General features: G+C 34.9%; 1 protein-coding gene across 8 annotated transcripts in view; it reads right to left on the bottom strand.

The window, feature by feature from the left end:
* Positions 1-21,563, bottom strand: part of LOC134546194 (sodium/hydrogen exchanger 10-like) — a 405,401-nt gene that overhangs the window by 175,491 nt on the left and 208,347 nt on the right. For all 8 annotated transcript variants that reach the window (XR_010079099.1, XR_010079097.1, XR_010079096.1 and 5 more), the window contains exons 4-8: positions 19,973-20,089; positions 12,138-12,314; positions 9,368-9,605; positions 5,503-5,668; positions 568-725 (exon numbers count right to left, since the gene is read on the bottom strand). Coding sequence is in view for 5 of the 8 variants with exons in the window: in XM_063388789.1 (XP_063244859.1) it covers positions 568-725; positions 5,503-5,668; positions 9,368-9,605; positions 12,138-12,314; positions 19,973-20,089 (856 nt within the window). In the remaining 3 variants the exon portion in view is untranslated. The remainder of the gene's footprint in view (positions 1-567; positions 726-5,502; positions 5,669-9,367; positions 9,606-12,137; positions 12,315-19,972; positions 20,090-21,563) is intronic.

Here is a 21,563-nt window from a genome sequence, read left to right on the forward strand (position 1 = left end):
TGCTATAACCGTTCAAAAGATGCGTGCTGCCATCTATGATATGTAAACGGCACCACTCGTAGCCTATATCCCACGGCTGGTGTAGAGAAGCCTGTTGGGATACGGCTTTCTTGGCGAAGCGGCCATGTTGGTTGCAGAGAGAGGCCGAGGACAAATATAGGACACAACATTTTATTTGATCTTATATTAAATGATACACAACATACATCAATGGGATGCCATCTTATATCATACACTGTCTGTCATGGGTGCTGTGCCAACTACTGCACCCATAACAGTAAGAATATTAAATCAGGGCTTTATTTCATAAAACTCCACAGGCGTAAGATAGATGGCATAAGTTTTTAAATGATTTAAAATGGAATATAACAAAGCATTCATAAAACCCAAACATTATATAATAATTCAATATGGATGCATAAATAATCTAATGGCAAGGCAAATTCAGGCTAAGTTAAATTGTTAGATAAATGACGGTAAATGTACAAGAAACAAGTAATTCAAGTGAATTTATATTTACATAACCACTGAGTATGCTTAATGTTCACTATATATAGGTTCACTAACCTTCTCTGTGCATCTCCAAGAATTCGGATAACATTACTCATGTTTACCTTCTTGGCTTGGGAAACGTTCAAAAAGCCAAGCACCTTGAGGAACTGATGTGCCAATACGCCATTTATGATGAATTTCAGCATCATCATAACAGTAATATCAATGGTGTACTAGGGAAAAAAATTATTGATACTGTTATTGGTACATTTAGTAGGTACAAGTTTATAAAATAACCAAAATACTATATTACCACTGATTCGAGTAGCATGTTTTTCTGTATACTAGAGATGACACTGCTTGATAACATTAACATAAATTACTTAGAAAGGAAGAAAAATACAATCTATAATTCTTAGTTCCCTAAAGTTAGGGGCCAAAGTGGTTGAGTGGTCAGAACACTCGCCTCCCCCTGAAGTGATCCTTCAGGTTTGATTTTCAGTGGTGTTGATCTCAGATGTTATAGGGGGAAACGTAAAGATGTTGCAGTGTGACAACGGGGGCTATGGAAGAAATGAGAATCTCAGCCTTAATAGCATAACAAACTATAGGAAACCAGCTCAAAGTAGCTGTTTCTTACAACGGGCCTGGTTTTGGCCATTAAATAGTTTTGTAAACACAATTTACTAACAGGTGAAAAAAAAAGTAACAACATACTACTCTGCCCTTTGTTTTTCTGTTCAGTCATTTGAGCATGGCTGCCATGAATCAGTCAATAAATGGAATCTTTTCTCATGACAGTAGACATGTATCAAGGCAAATTCTTCACCAATTATGTACATTTTAACAGTCAAAAATTACCTTCCTGTGTTCAACTCCATACTGCGGAAGGCAATCACGAACCACTGCAGAATTATCTTGCCTAGTACCTATGCCCTGGTCATACCATGGCTGACTCTCCATGTTAACAGTCTCCAGGTCAACTAACTCATCAATCATTATATGGATGTGACACGAAAATTCGTGTCAATTCTTTTAAAGCTTAAAAGCTTTTACAGAACATTACATTACCTGATTTTATACAGATCAACTGCATTTCCATTGTTGGAAAACAAGTGCATATTCTTAGATGTATGGAAAAAACACTTTGTCAAATGGTATTGCCTATATATGTAATCAATTTTCAAAGTTCTCCAAGAGCATAAATTATTTGTAAAAAAATCTATTAGAAAATATTGGTTTTTCTGTTACTAAATAAAGTAAGTTGTGACAAAAAATTCACAAGTCTTTTTGTTTAGACATTCCTGAAGCTACATTTTTGACACAAATACCTACATAACTTAACAAATAGATACTATTTAATATTTAACATTTGTGATAATACTGATAGTATTCTGGTTGTAACACTTTATCTACACAAATTGATTAGTATTGAAAATCATAGTTCATTAAATTATAATATAACTTAAGTGCTTTATATAAAAAAAATCGAGTGGAGAGTATTTACAAAAAAAAGTAAAAAAAGTAAAATAAAATTTGCATTAATTTTGTATGTTTTTTCACATGGGCAGTTAAACAACACCCCTTTTACATAATTTTTACATACTATTTGAATTCATATGTGGCCTGGCTATTCGAGCTTTCAGCACTTTGCTCACATGCTCACTTTCAGCATTATTATTCATAAAACAGAATTTTCCCTATGTCATCTTTCATGTCTCTTACTTAGGTATTTCATGAGTTCAAACCACACAATGCAATAATATCCATGTTTGCATTTACTTTCTAATACTGCTATAAAGCGAAACTGGCCTTTTTTCATATCCAAATAATTTTTTTTAAATTTTAAGCTTTGAGTGAGTGCTCTTCAAAGATGAAATTTAATGAAAAATAAAAGTGTATTTCGAAAGACATTTTACACAATACTCAAGTACTTGAATAATTAAAAAAACAAATATATTTTTTAAAAACATAAATTTTCTTTGATAAATCAATTTTGTAAAATTTTTATTTAATCATCCGAAGTGTAATTTGTTTTAAAACTGCTACTTGACCTCTGAAATTCATTAAATGTTTTTAAGTGACCCATTTTTATGTTGAATTTTCATCCATTTTACCAAACACTTAAAAATATTTTAAGAAAATTAATAAGACAATTTTTGGATCCTATTCTACTGCGACAAATGTACTAATACTGCTAAAAATGACAACTGAAAAATCACGTTCAAGAAAAACCAAAATATGAAACCAAAATCTCTGAAGGAATCAGATATCGCTCAAATGGTAAGATGGTCACAGTTATGACTTTTCAGTAATGTCCTACACAACCCAAGAACATAATTAAATTAAAGAATAAATTTAATATGACTTTAAGCAAAATTTGAGCATGTGAAAGGGCCATTAGAGTGTGGTCACTAGAGTGTTCTCAATGTTAATGCTCCTTGGTGCCCATAACTCTGAAAGCATTAGGTGTAAAGCATTCATTAACTGTAAAGTCAGAAATTTGAAAATTATCACTACATAGTATAAAACAAAGTCGCTTCCCGCTGTCTGTCTGTCCCTATGTATGCTTAGATCTTTAAAACTAAGCGACGGATTTTGATGCCGTTTTTTAATAGATAGAGTAATTCAAGAAGAAGGTTTATATGTATAATTAGGGATGGTGATTTTTAGTTTTTGCTAAATAGATGCTAAAATATGCTAAATTATATTTTTTCCGCTATAAAATGCTAAATCTAGACTATTCCGAGATAAATGCGAAATCAAGGTAAAAAACGTAGATTCGTCTTCACTCTACACAATTTATTTACCGATTGTATTTTGTTTCAGTTCAGTATCAAAAGAAACCATCATTTTATGGCGTATTCAGCACAAGTATCTTATTGTCACGTCATTCACAACTACTACTGTTCGTAAATATTGAATGTAGAATGGCCATCCGTGCCTCGCGATTGTAAACAAAGCAAAGAACAACTAGCTGGAAGATTGTCCGCCACCATATTGCGACATCTCTGCTTCGTTGCGCTAACAATTGTAAGTCCCATTTTCTGGCTGTGTTTCACGTGAAAGCTGCGTTCTTGTGTAGTCTGTGGAATGTTGCATGTTTACAAATACGTGCATACTCGTGAATGTGTTGCATACTGTTATTTTTCGTGGTAAAAATGGGACGAAACGTCATTTCCATTCGCAACCACATAAATGAATACAAAAGTGAACAGTTATAGGAAAGTGATACGAATATTTTAATGCGCAATTTATGTAATCGCCATCTGGAATGGAAAAAAAAAGATTTACTTGAAAAGCACATTAAATCTGAGGGACATCAGGCTGCAAAAAAAAAAAAAAAGATTCACTGAGAAGTCGGTTGAAGAAAAAAAGTCGGTAAAACAGCAAGCAACGGTTTCTTTTTTAAAAATATACTTTTCTTCAGTAATGTAAAATGAGAGAATTGGCTAAATTGTGTTTTTTAAATGCTACAAAATGCTAAATTTCAAATTCAAAATGCTAAATGTCATTATTTTAAATGCTATAAATCACCATCTCTATGTATAATACATGCATAATATAGTAGATAAACACTGATAATTTTAGAGGATTCTAATGTGATGTCGTAAATAAATACATTTTTTTTTGCGCTTACATTGCAAATGCTGGCTGAACCCTACGAGATAGATCAAAATAATGTCCTACAGTATTGTACACCTTAAAAAAGTCTACAAAAAAGTCCATGATGATATATGTCTATCTCTTAGGGATAACCCACAATATCCATTTTTTATCCTTTACTTTTTACAAGAAATAATGGCTTATTTACGAAGCAATTTTAAGCAATACAGCATTAATCCTTATCCAATTAAGTACCTTAAATACATTGTGCATTTAATATAGATCAATATGGCCCTTTACAGCATGTAATTTAAATGAATATTTTTGAAGATATTACACATGCACACATTGCATTGCGCCGACGCATATATACTATTCGGTCGATACTGTTCGCGATTTGGAAGAAGCTTTCATTTTCCTACAGAATTTCTTAATTCTTTGAACCCGTCTGGACTCCCTCCTCATAAAATGGTGTTGAAAGTAGATTGTTCTGTTATATTATTAAGAAACCTGAATCCACCTAAACTTTGCAATGGCACGCGTTTGCTGGTAAAATCACTAAAAACTTTTATAATAGAGTGCACAATACTCACCAGATGTGGTACCGGAGAAGATGTATTGATTCCCCGAATTTCTCTGATACCATCGGATTTACTGTTCCATTTTAAACGCCTACAATTTCCGGTAAAGATATCTTTTGCAATGACCATTAATAAATCGCAGGGTCAATCTTTCAACGTTGCAGGCTTAGATTTGAGCGTTGAGTGTTTTTCACATGGCCAATTATATGTCGCTCTTTCAAGAGTAACCTCTAAAGAAAACATGTTTGTATTGTCTAATGACAAACAAGCTGTGAATGTTGTATATAAAGACATTCTGTAGTATATTTAGTATCAGCATTGCACCCGTGCGAAGCCGGGGCGAGTCGCTAGTTTTAAATTATAATCTTAAAAAATACGGATGTGGTATATGTAAAGTTGTATGGTTGGTAGAAAGTCGATGGTGTAATATATGTAATCGTGTGAAGTTGGTAGACAGGATACCGAACAGAGAATGGATAAAAGGTTAATTGTTTTATTCAAGAAATGTGTAACAAATGTATCGTTAGTAGAAGTAATAAAGAATGTAATAAAGGAGCAAATAAAATATGACAACAGACACTTGCAAATAATTTGGATAACTACTTTAACGTGTGAAAGTGAAAGCATTTTGTAAGTTATTTGTCTTTGTTCATCACATAAATTTTTTTTTTTTAATTCACATTGTACATATTATTTCACCATATACTAATTCTATATTGAGTTACAATTCATTTGAACATTTTATGAATACTATGATTTTTGAAGATCTCATGATGGAGCAATTAAGTTTTGATACATTGTGGTGATTGCACACATAGCTCACCCCCAAGCCAAAGGACTCATACCCCAGCTGGATCTTCACCATCAGCGACAAGAGGATGCTCAGTATTCCGTACTGACTGCCCAGCACTGCGATTATTGCATCGCGGAAGCTAAAGCCATACCCTATGTGCTGCAGTACTGGCAGCAACACCACGTACATAACTGCCCTGGTAGATAGACAATAAACACATTAACAATCATGAATTTAAGGCAACAAGGCCTCTTAGACTATAATGACCTCAAAACCACTTCGGTGTGGATTTTGTGCTCATAAATTTGAGCGATACAGGGACATTGGGAACAAATCCTTGACCATCACCACTTGACAGTGACACAGTAATGATCATGCCCCTCTATTACCATGTCTGAAAAAGAAATTAATTAGTTAAAAAAAATTAATGATTTCTATGGTTCTTCTACTACATCTTGGATAAATAGGTATAGTCAATCTATCAAACAAAACTAAGTTTTAATTTTTATTAATAGTACATAGTACTTTAAAATATATACTGAATTATAATACAAGTTTAAACTTGATAATTTGCACCAAAGCCATTCAATTCCACAAACTAAAAAATGTTTTGTTGGTAATAACAAATAGCCTATTCCATAAAAAATTCTGAACATATGAAGTAAGTTGACAGAAAATAAAACTATAGTATTTTGACATTAAAAATATTTAAAATCTGACAAAAATATGTTTATCAGGATAGAAATCTATCCTATTGTCACGCCTTAATAACTTCTTAACTATTAAGCACGAAACCCACTGAATCGAATCGGCGCGGCTCGGCACGGCACAGCGCAGTACTAACCGGAACAGAAAAATAAGTATGCATGCATTTGTACCCGAGGTAACCCACAGCATTGTCCCGGCTTGGCTTGACTCGGCTTGGCGCGGCACCATCTAGAATCGTCGGTAAAGAATAATTTCCGTTCCGCCGGCCGGCCCGACCGGCTAGTCTGGTAAAAGAAGTGCTTAGAAATTGTAATAGAAATGAACGAAGAATTATTAATTGAAGCAGTGAGGAAGTACCGTATGCTATACGATACTTGACGTGTATTTTCATGATGCGTCTAGGCGAGAGAATGCGTGGAAAGAAATAAGCGAGAAATTTTAGAAGTGTACACGTAAGTAGTTACTTCTTTTGGTTCTGTTATTATTATTATTACTATTACTACTATAATCATTAAATGTAGTAGTAGTAATATTATAATTGTTAGAGCATCCAATGTAGCTTAGATTTGTACAATGCCAAGTTAGTGTTATTGTACCGTGACAATACGTTACATTATTATTGCAGAAACATGTTTACTGCATTGTTGTACTGAAATATTGTGTCTAGGACTGTCGATAGTGCTCGCGAAAGAATTTTTGGTATTTTGTTATTTTTATTCAAAGAAAAACAATTTAATCTGTTTTCTCAAAACTATATTGTTGCAGATGCTACACACAACTTAAAAATTGTTTGCCATGTATTTTCCAAAAAATACTTCAGGCTAACATCAGAAAAAAAAAAAGAATTAAAAGTTATTAAACAATGCAGTATGTCCGTAACAGTTTATAAAATCACACAACAATTTTTGTGTATATAAATCTTTACCGGTTCGACTGTGCACTGTCTGTGGGCCTACGCGGCATTTCAAATTGCCTCCAGCATATTTCCACACATTACTAAATAGAATATTATCTCCTGTTTGTAAACCGACAATGATATATGAATAACAATTACACAATATTCCAAAGTGATTGTGATTCATCTTATATAGGTAGAATAGCAGAACTGGTGAACGAATACAAGTTTAGAAATTATAATACAACTCTATCTTCCACTTCAGTTCAGGCAAATAATATGGCCACCAAGTCTCCCTACTCAACTTCCACCTCTTTTCATCACCTTCACCAGTATTGCTCCCTCCTGTGTCAGCAGATTAACCAGGAACTTCAACAGCCACAGCCTTTGTAGTGTCACCGTTGAATAGTGTTCAAAATTATGGTCCTAGTCAATTCAGTAATACCAATCACACCTTTCAAGAGAATACATGATTCATGTTTTGTACGGAATATTTCCTTTCAGTTTCTATTTATGTATCGTGAAATGCATATTATATAACATGTTCGTTTAAATGATATGGAGTATAATTTTTGGTAACTACGAACATAAACATAATATTTTATATTATACTTATGTACTTTACAGAGGACATATTGTTAGCTTAAGAAGTGTGAGTGTACTAGCTAGTAAAGGTAGAAACGTATTACTCTACACCTTACAGTGGAAAAACGTTCCACTACAAAGTTATAACTAAACTCTGTTGTAAATGTGTGAAGCTGTATAATGTTCACTTAAATACAGGCATTTTTGGAATTCTTATAGCTTCTTCGTTATGGCAACAATCAACGCAGCTAACCAATGTAAAAAGTATAGATGGAATGCGCATATTGATATTGGATATTTGGACACCGACTAAATGGCACTGTAACATTTGCAGCTACTTGACTTAATTCACTGCCAAACGATCCAGGACCTTCTGTTCTTATAGTTTTTCACAGAATTAACTATGAAATAACCCATTAATTTACTACAATTTGGCTCTGAAATAAAACAATTAATTATTAATTCAGTTTCATATAGGCAACTTTTTTATGTTACAGCAAATTAATTAACTACCTTGGTAAAATACACATTCTTTGCCATTTTTCTGGAAGTAAACCAATGCATATTAATGTACAAATATGTGTAGTTTGTGAGCTTTTAAAGGATTTCACTATCTACATAACATTACTTTTCATATACTTACTTTAGTGTCAGTGCCAATCGCTCCTCTGGGCCAACCGATTTACGGAAGTTCAGTTCTTGTTTCCGTAGTGGTAACACGGCAACCAACTCATAAAATTTAGACACGGACATTCAAAAGTATTCCGTAAACTTCCGCTCGTCGTTTAATAACTGGGGAAATAAATGGTGGTATTCATCTAACGTTTCCCGTTTCAGGAAAATGTCGTGAATCCAAAAACCATGTTAGCGTTGTTCCACCAGCTCATTACAAGCAATTGCCACAACAATGTCTTCTTCTGAAGAGCTGTCCATAGTTACTGACGGTCGGTCCGGTCCGATTGTGTCGCTCCTGTGGGTTTCGAGAAGGTGGGACCGATCCGAGACTACCCGCGCCGCGCTGTGCCGAGCTGGGCCGATCCGATTCAGTGGGTTTCGTGCTTTAGCATTTGTGGTGTAAGAACGGTGTCGTTTCTTGGCCAGTACGGTCAGCTAGCTAGCAAGACCTTGAATTTGCATCGCAAGTGAGTGGACGGGCTGGGAAGGGGGCAGACAGCGTTAATTGATCAAAACCAGTATGCTCTGTCTTTTTCCGGTCACTGTAACTCACAACACAGATGTGGTAGTGCTGTGATTCAGCTGTCTGAGTATAGAATTTGTATAGATCAATTGTACAGCATTTCTTTGTAAAAACTTTAAATAAGTGTGAAAACTTAAAAAAAAAGTGCAAAAGTTGCCATAGTTGGAAAAAGAAGGCTCTGGGCCACACACAGGTACCCCAAATTCTGAACAAGACAGTTTCAAGAACTTCGCAAGGTTGCTTACATGCGCTCAGAGGATGATGGCGTGAGCATCCCTAAAGGCGGTGTACCCGATCTGATGGACATAGCGAGTAAAGATGACACCCATACATATGACCATTCACATTAAACAATCAGCCATGTACCTTGACACAGCTCCATTTTTTTATGCAACACCCTAACTTAATTGGAACAATGAATAACTAGCATATAAATTACAAATTCAAGCACCCTTATTTTCAAGTAATCATTTACAGTTTGTCTATTTACTAAGAGAAAAAGTTCTGACCTTGATGTATTGCAAACTATGTAAGTAAAGAGAGCTCTGAGAAAATCTTTCAATAATATCTTGTGGACTGCATTTCTCATTATAGATATTCCAATGATGACGAACACGAATGTTTCTGAAAACTGGCATACAGACTCCCACGTGTGTTTAAGAGTGCTTTCCATTTTCTCATCAAAACCAGTTTTTAGGAAACCCACGAAAATGCCAAGGAGCGATACCTGCAGCACGCCACATGACCCTGAAAAAAATTTACACATTAAAAAAAGTAATTTTTGTATCTACTTGCAAAGTTGCTAATAAGGGCTTGTATTGTATTTTACACTAAAGAAGTATTTTAAAGGAGAATTATATCATGTCAGCAAAATCATTAGAGACTGACACACAAACTAAAGGCAAAACATAGGAAAATAGTAAGAAACAGACCCAACATTCAGTGGTGGTCCTAAGGGAGGGGAGATGGGGTGATCCTCCCCCCCAAAAAAAACCACTAGAAATAAAACATAAAAACTGAAGTGATAACAAAAAGAATCTACTCCAAGCAGCACCTCATTATGAAGTTGGTCCATCACAAAAATGTATTATTTAACTTTTTCTTATTGCTACTGGTTAATTTACGTAACTTCTGTGAAAATGATGTCAAAATGTGTTAAAATAGTCATTTAAGGGTTGTCATTTTAAAAAATTTCAGATTCACCCGTTAGCCAAGAGGCAGTCAATGCCACTTAAAACTCTACGGTCATCCACCCCTCTCAAAATTCAACGCTGGGTCCACCACTACCCACATTTGTCTGGAATGAATTTAAGAAATCATGGAAAAACCAAACATCTAATGGCCGATTTCAACGCAGGTTCTCCCAAATATAATTTCACTGTTTTACCATAGCACTGTTTTAAGTATCAGGATAATAGAATGACTCTTTCTTACTAGTAATTACAAGTAAAAAATATTACTTTTCAAAAATGTAATTCAGTAAAATTACACTTACAATTACTTTCCATTACCCCACTTTAGTTAGGATAATGTAATGCTATTATTTTAGGAATGTAAAAAAAATTGTGGATACATTTGTTAATAGTACCTAAACCACTAGCACTTATCAAAATAAGTGCAGTTTAAGAACTGCACTTATCAAAATAAGTGCAGTTTAAGAACTGGACCTGAACTCATTACTACAGAACTGGAATAAACATCTTGGAAACAAAATCTTGGAATTACTTCAATTAACTACATCCTTGTTGCATTTTTATTTCAATTTTTAGTAAAAAATAGTTTTATGAAACGTCATTTGCTACATGCAAGAATTATTGGAAAAGTAATTGTTACAACTAATACTATCACTTGTTATTCATTACTTTACATCAATGCCCACAAAAAGGGTCAGGACAGTGAAAATAAAAAAAGAAAAAAGGTGCTCTAAGTGGCATAAATTAAAAGTGGAAATTACTTTAATTCCGTACCAATTATAAAAACTGCTTCAAATGTTACATTAGAAATAAAATATTTATTTAATTTAGATATTTTGTTAATTATTTTAAATTAAAATTACTCTAAAGTTTCTTTCAATGTCAACAGGGGTATGCAGTAGGGCCTACATAGACTTGAGCAATATGCCTGCTTGAAATACTGTAAAAAAGATTATTTGAATATTACAATAAAGAATCCCATGTGGTGGCAACAAAGTCTATTAGGTCTACCTTTCTTATGCTACAAACTGTTAGATAGTAAACAAGATTATTCAGAATGTTGTAATTTAAACAAAAATAATAGGTATGTTTTGAGAAAACAAAACAAATTGTGTTAAAAATTTGAAGAACTTTTTACAAGGTTAATTCCATAAATGCATTCACATAAAAAAGTCACAGATGTGTGGGCATGTTATAAAGAGCTCGTTCAGGAGAACGTGACAATATTATATATTTTTTGTTTATATTTTAACATTAAGAGTGTTTTAATTGTACAAAGACATTTTTTTGAACATTTTTGTTATAACTAGAAATTAGAGATAAATACTAATCTGTAATTCAAATCTAATAAGCATTAATTCTAAATCCAAACACAATTATTAAGAATACTTACATCTAAAAAACTATAAGTAACTATGTATTTTTGTATGGTACAGAACCATTCTGTACGAGTAGAGTTTATTTTACAACTAAATAATTATGAAGCAACTGATATGAAAGTTATTAATTTCTGATATTTTTTTTAAATATTAAAGCTGCCTTTTTCAATTTATTATTTTTATATAAATACTAACTGGATTTTTTTTGTGTAACAATAATACAGTATACCAGTTATGAGTGTGGACTAGTTCGAATCCACTGCTTAGGGTCCTAAAATGACATCACAAAATTAAATTTCAATTTTTAGATAGAGGTGGAAGTGCATCTTAACTTTTCAAGTAGGCCTATTAAGTCATCTTTGGTAGTTTACTTTTTGTTTTCCAGATTACCTTAAGTTCTAAACTAAGTTTCAAATAAATAATAATGAAGAAACTAAATGTTTTTATCTCAGTTGCTAACCAACATTAAGCCTAAAATTATATATAATCTTTTTTTCACAGAATTTTTTACTTTCACACAATCTAAACAACCAAAACTTACATTACCAGTTCAGTGACTTCTGAAAGACTAAAATAAGAAGCATTGTTATTTGTAAATTTATAAGCACGGGATGCAAAATACAAGACTCCATTGTTTGGAAGCCACCTTTTTGTGTTAGATGCAAGCATTCTCAACACCTTAGAACAAAAGTATCTCAAAAACTTGCATATCAACTCCTCGGCCACGAAGAAAGTGATGTACGATACTGATAGAATCACGATGGTTTTCCTGGTGGCATCGGTCATGAAACGTTGGCAAAGGGTGAACGTCAGTTGGCCGCCTATCCAACCACAGAGTAAGCCCAAAGCCCAGTATTGGTTCACAAATGTCAAAAATGTCCAATCTAGAAAAAAAAAAGAACAAACTGTTTAGTACATAAATATATAAAATATGCCCACACAATATATAGCTAAAATGTTATATATATTTTTTTAAGTTTTAAGACTGAGTAAGTCACAAGAGCGGCTAAGAAATAAATTGTTTCACCCATCATACCCCTGAAAATTTGCGGCTCCAAAAGATACTACGTTAGCTACATTAGTACACTAACACTGCCTCCAAGAAGTTTTGAATACCATAAATACCTGTAATTACCTGATGAATATTAAACATTCTACAAAACCCAACACTAGGAGGGATGAAGGGGATAAAACATTCAAAAAATCCAAATTGGTGGGGATGAATCCTCCATGGCAGTGAGCTCGAAGCTCTGTGTATATCAGAAATCCCGACTCCTTCGCAGAAAGAGACTACGGTGGAAGTAATTATGACAACAGAAACGGTATCCCTAGCTCACAGTTCTACAGGTTGCTCAAATTTGTGAAGGATCCCACCAGGCCTGTAGCCATGATTTTGTGAAGGAGGGCATCTAGTCTAACATTTGTATAATTTTATTTGATGAGTAAATTTTCTATACAATTGAATTTTAAAAGAAAAATTGATTTGTCACACTAAAATCTCAGGGAATATTAGACTTTCAGAACTCCAATGTTTACATATAGAAATTTAAGTATTGGAATCCTTGAAAAAAGAAAACTGAACATTTTATATTTTTAATTTTTTTATTTGTATATGTACTTTGTTCTTAGGCCAATTTTTTTATTTTTAGTCTTTGTTCTTAGGCCAATTTTTTGATTATTTATTATTATTATTATTAAATACATAAAACACACATATAATATATATATATGAAAGAAATGTTTCCAGTAACACATGTGCAAACCGGCATTACATATGGACTACTTGAAACACAATTCCTGCCAATCGCCATGCCCACTCTCCCTCCAGGCGCTGAGCTGGATGATCTAGAGGCGTAAGTGATGGCTGTCCAACTCACAGACGCTGACACCAAGAACTTGTACACCACTGCAGTGATGGGGAATGATAGTGTTACCAGATGGTAGATGGTTGTTTACAAGCATGACCCGCGAGAAGTGACAGACCATAGTGGACTTTTGCGGCAAGAGTGACGCAGCGTAAGAATTTTAACACACTACACATACACAAACACACCGGACATCCAGGACCCAATCACACCATGCATGATATCTGGGAGATATTTTACTGGCCAGGAATAAACAAGCACTACCAGAAGCGGAAGACATAATGGTCCGACGTTAACGCACAGCAAGTACCAAGACAGTCCACGCAGCCATTCCACATAGCCATACTGAGGCGTTTGACACGCCTCCGTTGGTAGAAGTTACCTTTTTGCTTGCTTAAATTTATATTTTGAAATCTCCTTTACCTGGTTTGTTAATTTTGTTAATAATGCTTAATTATGGATACACCTTTTTTGTCTTGCTTAAAACGCCCTTGTAATGTGCCTCCATGAAACGAACTCTAGCGCTCAGCTGTTTTTGTTTCTACGCGGGATCACCGCACGGCGCGCTGGTCGGCCTGACGTCACGAGAGACGTGCTCGAGCCAGCGGTGGCATCCGGCGATTCATTCGGAAGTGAGCGACTGGAGGCGCACACACCTACTTGCTGAAGAAAGAATGTTTGGCTGGATCTCAGCTATGGAGAGGCGGGGTCGTTTTCGCCAACGCCTCAAGGAGAGGGCAGGATGGACGGCACGTGGCGAAATTGCATTCTACAAGTAAGTCTCGACGCACCAATAATAGCAACCAAGCACCGGGTTGAGTTTGTGGAACTAACTGAGTGACAAAAAGTGGGTGCCTTCGCGATGTTTTTTTTAGACTGATACTCTAAAATACTATAAATAGTTAACCCCACGAACTTAATGTTTACGTAACCTTTTTTGGTATAAAGAAGTACACTAGAGTCCCGTTATAGCGAGGTGTCACGGTTCCGGGTTTGATCCTCGCTATAACCGTGTCCTCGCTATAACCGAATTGGACAAATTTTGGCCCCCAAAAAATAAAAATTAACCGAAAATAGCATAAAAATTGTGTTTAAACCTGTATAATTGGAAAATAGCAGGTTATATTAAAGAAATCTTAATTTCTGTGAGCAGATGTGTGAATTCTCTTTAAAACGATACCCCATAAGTACGGATGCGATCACCGATTACGTAAAAATAACCAGAATACCCTACCAAGCCACGTAAGTATAGCATCTCAGCAAGCGGCCGACGCAGCATTGTCCTGCTATCTATCGTCGACGCGGGCTGTCTGCTGGCGGCCATGTTGGTTCGGGATGTTGCTAACAGGTGGTGCTAGTGTAGCGCGACGATTTAATTCCTTACAAAAAAAGCAGGAGTGCTGCTGCGGCAACGCACGTACGCCTCAAACGTAATAGTCGCTGGAAAACTATACTTTTCATTTAAAGAAACCTATCAACTTTTTTAGAAAATAAATTTGGGATTAAAATCAAACCATCACCACCCCTTTCTCGGACAGATACCCCAACAACTGACCGAAACAAAAGTTACAAGAAAACTGCCCCAGCGATTCGGAAATAAATACGGTAGTGCCGACTAGAGGTGTAAAAGTAACGAAAAAATGCGTAACCGTATGTATTCGTTACTATAACAATTAGTACTCGTTACTATCGTTACGTTACTCGTTACTTCTGATACCGCATAACATGCTATGTTATGTTGCAGCAACGAATCCAGTCGTATTGCGTACGCGTACAGTATGACGTCGCGTAAATAATAATAAATACGTAGAATATAAACAATATTTGATAATTAATAGTTTTTGTTAACCAAGAAACAAATCTCATTAGAGCGACTTTTTGATATTATCTCTTTTAAGATAACCAAAAAAAACGTGAAAATACGTGATTATAAAAACAAAAACATACATATTTCTAATTTGTAAAAAATACTTTCTTACGCTTACATTGTTTCTGTTCCAATCTCAAAACTTTGTCTACACACGGCACAGATAACTAACGGAAGTTTGATAAAATAAAGAAAGGATGGGATTCTATTTTTAAGCCACGCACTTATTTGGCGACTGCACGGCTGAAGAATGTGACGCGTCAACGGCAAGATGTCTAGTGGCGAACGAGAGGGGTGGAGATAAAGCAGACAAATAACAAAAGCGCGCTACAAGCGATCACGGCGTAAATTCCTCAAAAATACCTCGTTATAGCCGTGTTCTCGCTATTACCGTGCTCGCTATAACGAGATTCTACTGTATGAACTAAATGTTTACGTGAATTTTGTTGGGACCGAAGTGAGTTTTAAACTGTTTACAGCGTGGGTCCTGTCTGTTGAACGAAGCTGACACGGAGGCAGGCCTACTGCAACGCCTATTCAGATCCAATTTGACAAGCTTAGTTCTATGAAACGGGACATGCGGAGCAATTTAAAGAGAGCTAAATAATGTGTGGTCTACGGCGGCGTGTCACAGCATCTAGGAGGAAATAATGAAAAAATTAATAAAAAAGATAACGGACTGAGTTAGTCTAGTATGCTAGTATTGTTAAAATATTGTTAATTTGGTTCTTATCACTTGCAAAATTTTTACTTGTTAAAAGATTGGTAATTATCATTATTATAATTATTATATTATTTGTATTTTGCTTTAAAGAAAGGTCGCAATCTGCCATTAATATAAACTTGTGTGTCGGCAAATCAGTACCCAGCTTATGCCATGTTGCGAATTCGGAGAGATTAAATATGAGCAAGCCAGTAATACGTTACTTTATTTCTATCATCATCCTTCCTGGTTAGGGAACGTAGTTTTTGCTGGTTTTATATTTTCTTGGCAACTGTGTACTTTGGCTCGTAATTCGAGTGCCTCAAGTAAGGCCTCAATACTAGATCAGATGGGCCCGTACCCAAGGTCCACACGCAGGAAAAAGTTTTTGCTAGTAGTGACAGACTGCTACACTCACTGGGTAGAGGCGTTCCCGCTGACTAACACCCATGCTCTGTCCCCCCGGTCTGACATCATCACCGGCTAACGTAGGAAGAGCCAGCACCCCGCGGACTTCATTTATCACCATCGCTGAGTATAATTCTGTTTTATATCTTTTAGTAATCCAAATTGATTTAGTTTTATCCTCGGGGCTTGCTTCAGTCGGCAGAATTTTTAACTATTAATCTTTAACATGGGTCTTTAAAACTAACTACCTGAATTCTTTGTGTGACCACGTGGGGGGTTCTCACCATACCTAAGCTGATCCATACCACTGTGCTTTTTATAGCTTAATGTAAGAGTGTACAAGAAAGGAGAGAAGCTGTTCAACTAATTAATACAGTGAGATAAACCATGTTGCTTATTGGCCATGTGCTGACCACCTTCCGGATAATAGATGTATGGGATGCCTGAAGAGCCCACATCACCTTTTATCTGTGTAAGTGTGCCCGATGCTGAGAGCAGATCAGGTCTGAATAATTTAAGTTTAATTAAGAGGGTCTGAATCTTGTTTCCACAACGGCGACGTCACATCTCGGGAGGAGTGTCCGCCGGGTCTGTGTGCCATTTCATACGACGCACCCGTGCACTAACTCTCGTAATGAAATCCAACTCTCCAAACTAACAAGTGTTAATTTAATACTAAACTGTACTTTTTGGAACAAGAACTATATGGTGTTCAAAATTTTATTTCTTTTTAATTTTTTATTTTTACAGAAGAGCATCTCCTCTTGAAATTACCAACATGTTTATGCTTATTATCTTACTCTATTATCATAAGCTTGTTATATTCCAGGCTGGCCTGGCTAGGCAAAACAGAATAACAGTTCATGGTACATTTGCAGAAATGTTAATGTTTTTTGCAATTATTTAAGATAATTTTTGAGATTATTCACTCTAATTAAGAATGATTATATATTAAATGTTAAATTTTTTTCTTATTTGTCTTGGAAAAAATAAATAAAATAATTTTGAACAGAATTGTGATTTATTCGTCGTAGCAAAACATGGTTGATCACAACTTACGTACCAGGTCCAGTTGATTTTTACACACGGTTACTGTCACTCAACACTGTGAAATATGAGGGTTGTCTGAAAAGTTTTCGACCTCAACATGAAGATGGTAGCACTTGTCAACGAAAATTGGGGAATGTATTAAGTCATGTTTTGGAATGTACTGTCTGAAATTTCAGCCATTTTGGACAAGCAGTTGTTTTTTAACAATTGTTTGCATGAATCTCTGCATAATAGTTGTTTACGAAAGTGTTGGCCTCCTCATTTGACAAAAATTTCTGTCCTCTCAGTGCAACTTTTAGCCTAGGGAACAAAAAAAAAATGTCAATTGGGTTTAGATCTGGTGAGTTAGGAGGGTGGTCAAGCAGTTCAAGCCGCAGTTCGTAAATTTTCACCATGGCAACCGCTGAGGTGTGAGCTGGTGCATTGTTCTGGTGAAACAAATTTTTTGTTTCTGCAAATGTGACATTTTTCTGCAATTTCTGCCTTCAGCTTGTCAAGTAATGATGCTTAGTTATGTTATTCTTTTTCCAAAATAATTTACTAAGACAGTTCAATAATTATCCTAGAAAACAGTATCTCTGTTTTTTCTCTGGCCAAAGGAACAGTCTTTGCATTTTTTGTAGCTGATTCTCCCTTTGCGGTTTTCGGTGTTGCAGATGTTCATCGTCACCCGAGCTGGTGTGGCCATGTTTGAATTGAGCTGCCCGAAATATCCCTGCGGTAAATTATGGCGTACAGTCGCCGTGCACACCGTCCGGCTCGTCTTCAATTAGCATAGGCGTATTGCCTTTCAAAAACAACATTTAATGACACTTCGATACACATTTTTTTCATTTTCACAAAAATATGCGCATTGACTCACGAAAACGATGGTTAAAAAACAACTGCTCGTCCAAAATGGCTGAAATTTCAGACAGTATATTCCAAATGACTAAATACATTCCCCAATTTTCGTTGACCACATGTTGAGGTCTGAAACTTTCCAGACAACCCTCGTATATATTACACATTGATTAAATCTTTCAGCTAAACATTTTTTAATGAAGGACAGAATTATGCGAGACTAGTGGTCTTGCGGGCAATTACCGTTGCCATGGACCAATGAAGACACCTAGGGTCAATTTTCTAGTTACGCAAGTCCAAAACAAAAAGCTACTCTTCGGCCTAACCACGACCAGCATGCGTGAAATTATCCCGTCACATTTCCATCTAGAAATTTAGTGAGTTGCTGAAAATACGACCACATGGTCTGACGATTGAGTAACAAACTGATTTTAACAACGAAGTTGCCTTCCTTCCTAAAGTTTAAATCAAAGGGAAGCAACCCCGTGAGCCAACTGGCCAAATACGGAGCAAAACCAGAAACATGACCATACAAGGAAAGTATATTTCTAACATTTGTTCCCTTAAATTTGAAAAGTAGCATAACACTTCCACAAGGTTTGTCCTGATTGGCTGGTGAGACAGCGCTCAATGAGAGTTCTAGTTAATTGGTGCTCAGCCATGCACCTACATGTTGGGTTTCCCCTATAACGCACTAACTAGGGGCATGAAAAATAACAAAATGGCGACAAGTTGTCACACCCATGTCTCGCCTGTCTTTCTTCCTTTTTAAACTTTCTACCACCACACTAACCAGGGGAAAGGTTTAAAATTGTAAAAGCATAATTAATTGAAACATTAATTTTAACTGACCACACAAATTATAGTGGAAAAAAAAATTCATCTTTATGTAAAACCAAACCAGATTTAATAATAATTAATTAGTATTTAAGTAAAAACAAAACACCTTAAATGACTATGCATACTAGAAGAAACATGATTATATAATAATTATGAAACATTAAGTAAACATCCCAAACATAACACATTCTTCAGTTCAAGTGTTATTAGTAACAGGGGGCAGGAATTATGCTAGGCTACAAGCTAAGGTGCTAGTGACCATAAGTTATAAAAGTAGAAGATGTGAAATTGAAATCAAGAAAAGCTTTCAGCATGATTTCAAAATGTATGAGTAATATGAAAAATACTCAACAGCATGATTTTCAGTACAAGGACAGCTTTTTCGAAGTTAACATAAAAAAGTTAAAATGTACATTTTATAAGTAAGTATATCCAATTCCCATAACTTCTGAGTCCATGATGTAAGAGCATTTTCATTAAGTAATTTTTATATAATTTTTTCATATTAATATAATTTTTTACTAAATATTTTGTTAGTTTTGCACTCATCAGGTTTAAACATACCTCCAAAGTAGATCATGTAAGTGCATTTTTAGTTAATTTTTCTTCAAATTTTTATAATTATTTAATACACGATAACAACCAAGATGACAGCATTTAAAATCTTCTAGAAACTAAGATGTTGGATTAAGGTGGTCTAAGGTCAAGATTACCCAAGATGGTGGCCATTACATAATCCAAGATGTCTACCGACTTAAGATCCACACCTTGAACCCTGTTTTCAGAGCCTCTACTTTTATAATACTGCAACCTCAAAAAGTTTGTGAAAACATGCTAGATAGAAGCATCTAATCAAGTGAATTTCCAATGGTTCAGCTACTCAATGTTTTATGCAGGAAAGATTAAAAAAAACTTTGCCTAGACCAAAGCTTTAGGTGTGTATGGCAAAGAGTGCAGTGTACTTACTCTCTCCTTCTGCTGCACGAATCCGTGGAGAGATTATGTAGTAAAACACTCCTAAGGCAGTGGCATCTCCCAGTAAATGTTCACCCTCAAGCAGTGTCACCAGAGGTTTGGACTGATCTGAAATAGCCAAACAACCAATCAAAAGTTGAGCATTTTGTATGAAACTTAAAATGACTTAATACATACAACTATATTAAATAAAATTCTTTTGTAAAATACATTATTATATTTGTAGAACACATATGTTTAATTCATATTGAAAATTATATGTTCCAAAATATATTTACTATATTATGAGTTTTTTAAACAGTTGTTCTTGTTGGTTTGAAACTTATGACTAGTTTCAGTAGTGAAACTAAGATTTGACTTATTACTAGTTACAAGATTGATTCTGTGGTATTGTGGAAGAAAGAGTTAATAAAATGATAATATTTTCAGAATGAGGTCAAAAGTAGTCTAGAAAAATTGGAAAGATTAGAAATTTTAATAATACATGATGGATTCAAGTAAGGTTTGAGTACCCCCTGCATCCTTTAAGATAACTAACAGTTTCCTGGTACAGTAGAGTCCCGAAAAGTCGGCCTAATGTGGACCAAAGGTTGACCGAGTTTGTGAATATGTCGACTTATCGGGAATGGTGTTCAAAAAGAATAAGTATGAATGCTTCATCAGAAAATACGGTACTCTACTTGCATGTATTGTTTACTTGAAAATACAACAAAGAATTAACTGTCCAAATAAATATAAAGGTTGGACTTGGAAACTTTATAGAACAAGATGGAGGAACAAAATTAATGTGTCATATTTATAATTTCACTTCAGTGTACATGTCTTTATTTCTCTATGAACCATAAGTCAATAATTTTGTAGGTATGTCTTTTAATGTAAAACTTCTTTGCTCAAGGAATGAGATATTTTGTTTAACCAATAGAGAGTATATTTTCAAATTTCATGATTAATATTATATGACTAAAAGTTTGTAAAACAATCTGGTATTGGTCGAAGACAGTAGAACAAAAACTATTGCTGGAAAATAAAAGTTTGTTTGGAATTTTAAGTGAAAAAAACAAAAATGGGAATTGATATAGGAACCTTCGTAGAAGCGAGACGTGAAATTACATTACTGAAGAAATTGGAAATTAAGACATTTTGAATACTCTGAAGAATAGCATGAAATAATAGAAGAAATTGATAATATTGATAATTTGGAAATATTTGTTGACCTGAAGAGGAATTACGATTTATATGAAGATTATAAAGAAACATTGAGGCGTTCCCAGGATGAAGAATATGAATCACAGCTACGAAAATTGGAAGAAATATTGAGGCGTTCCCAGGACGAAGAAAGCAATATACTGAATAATCGACAGTACGAGACCATCCGGAAACAACGAGAGGCGTTCCCAGGACGAAGACACGGAACAGCGGAGAGGCGTTTCAAAGATGAAGATGTGGAATATTCGTTGCTGAGTTCCCGTATGAAGAAGACAGAAACCGTAATGCATAGTTCTAGTACAATGAACTATTCCTACAGGTCGGTCATATATTTATAAAGGAATCTAGTAAAACTTACTAGTTTTGCAAAACTAAC

Source organism: Bacillus rossius, chromosome 1 (assembly GCF_032445375.1).
Source record: "Bacillus rossius redtenbacheri isolate Brsri chromosome 1, Brsri_v3, whole genome shotgun sequence".
Lineage (NCBI taxonomy): Eukaryota > Metazoa > Arthropoda > Insecta > Phasmatodea > Bacillidae > Bacillus > Bacillus rossius.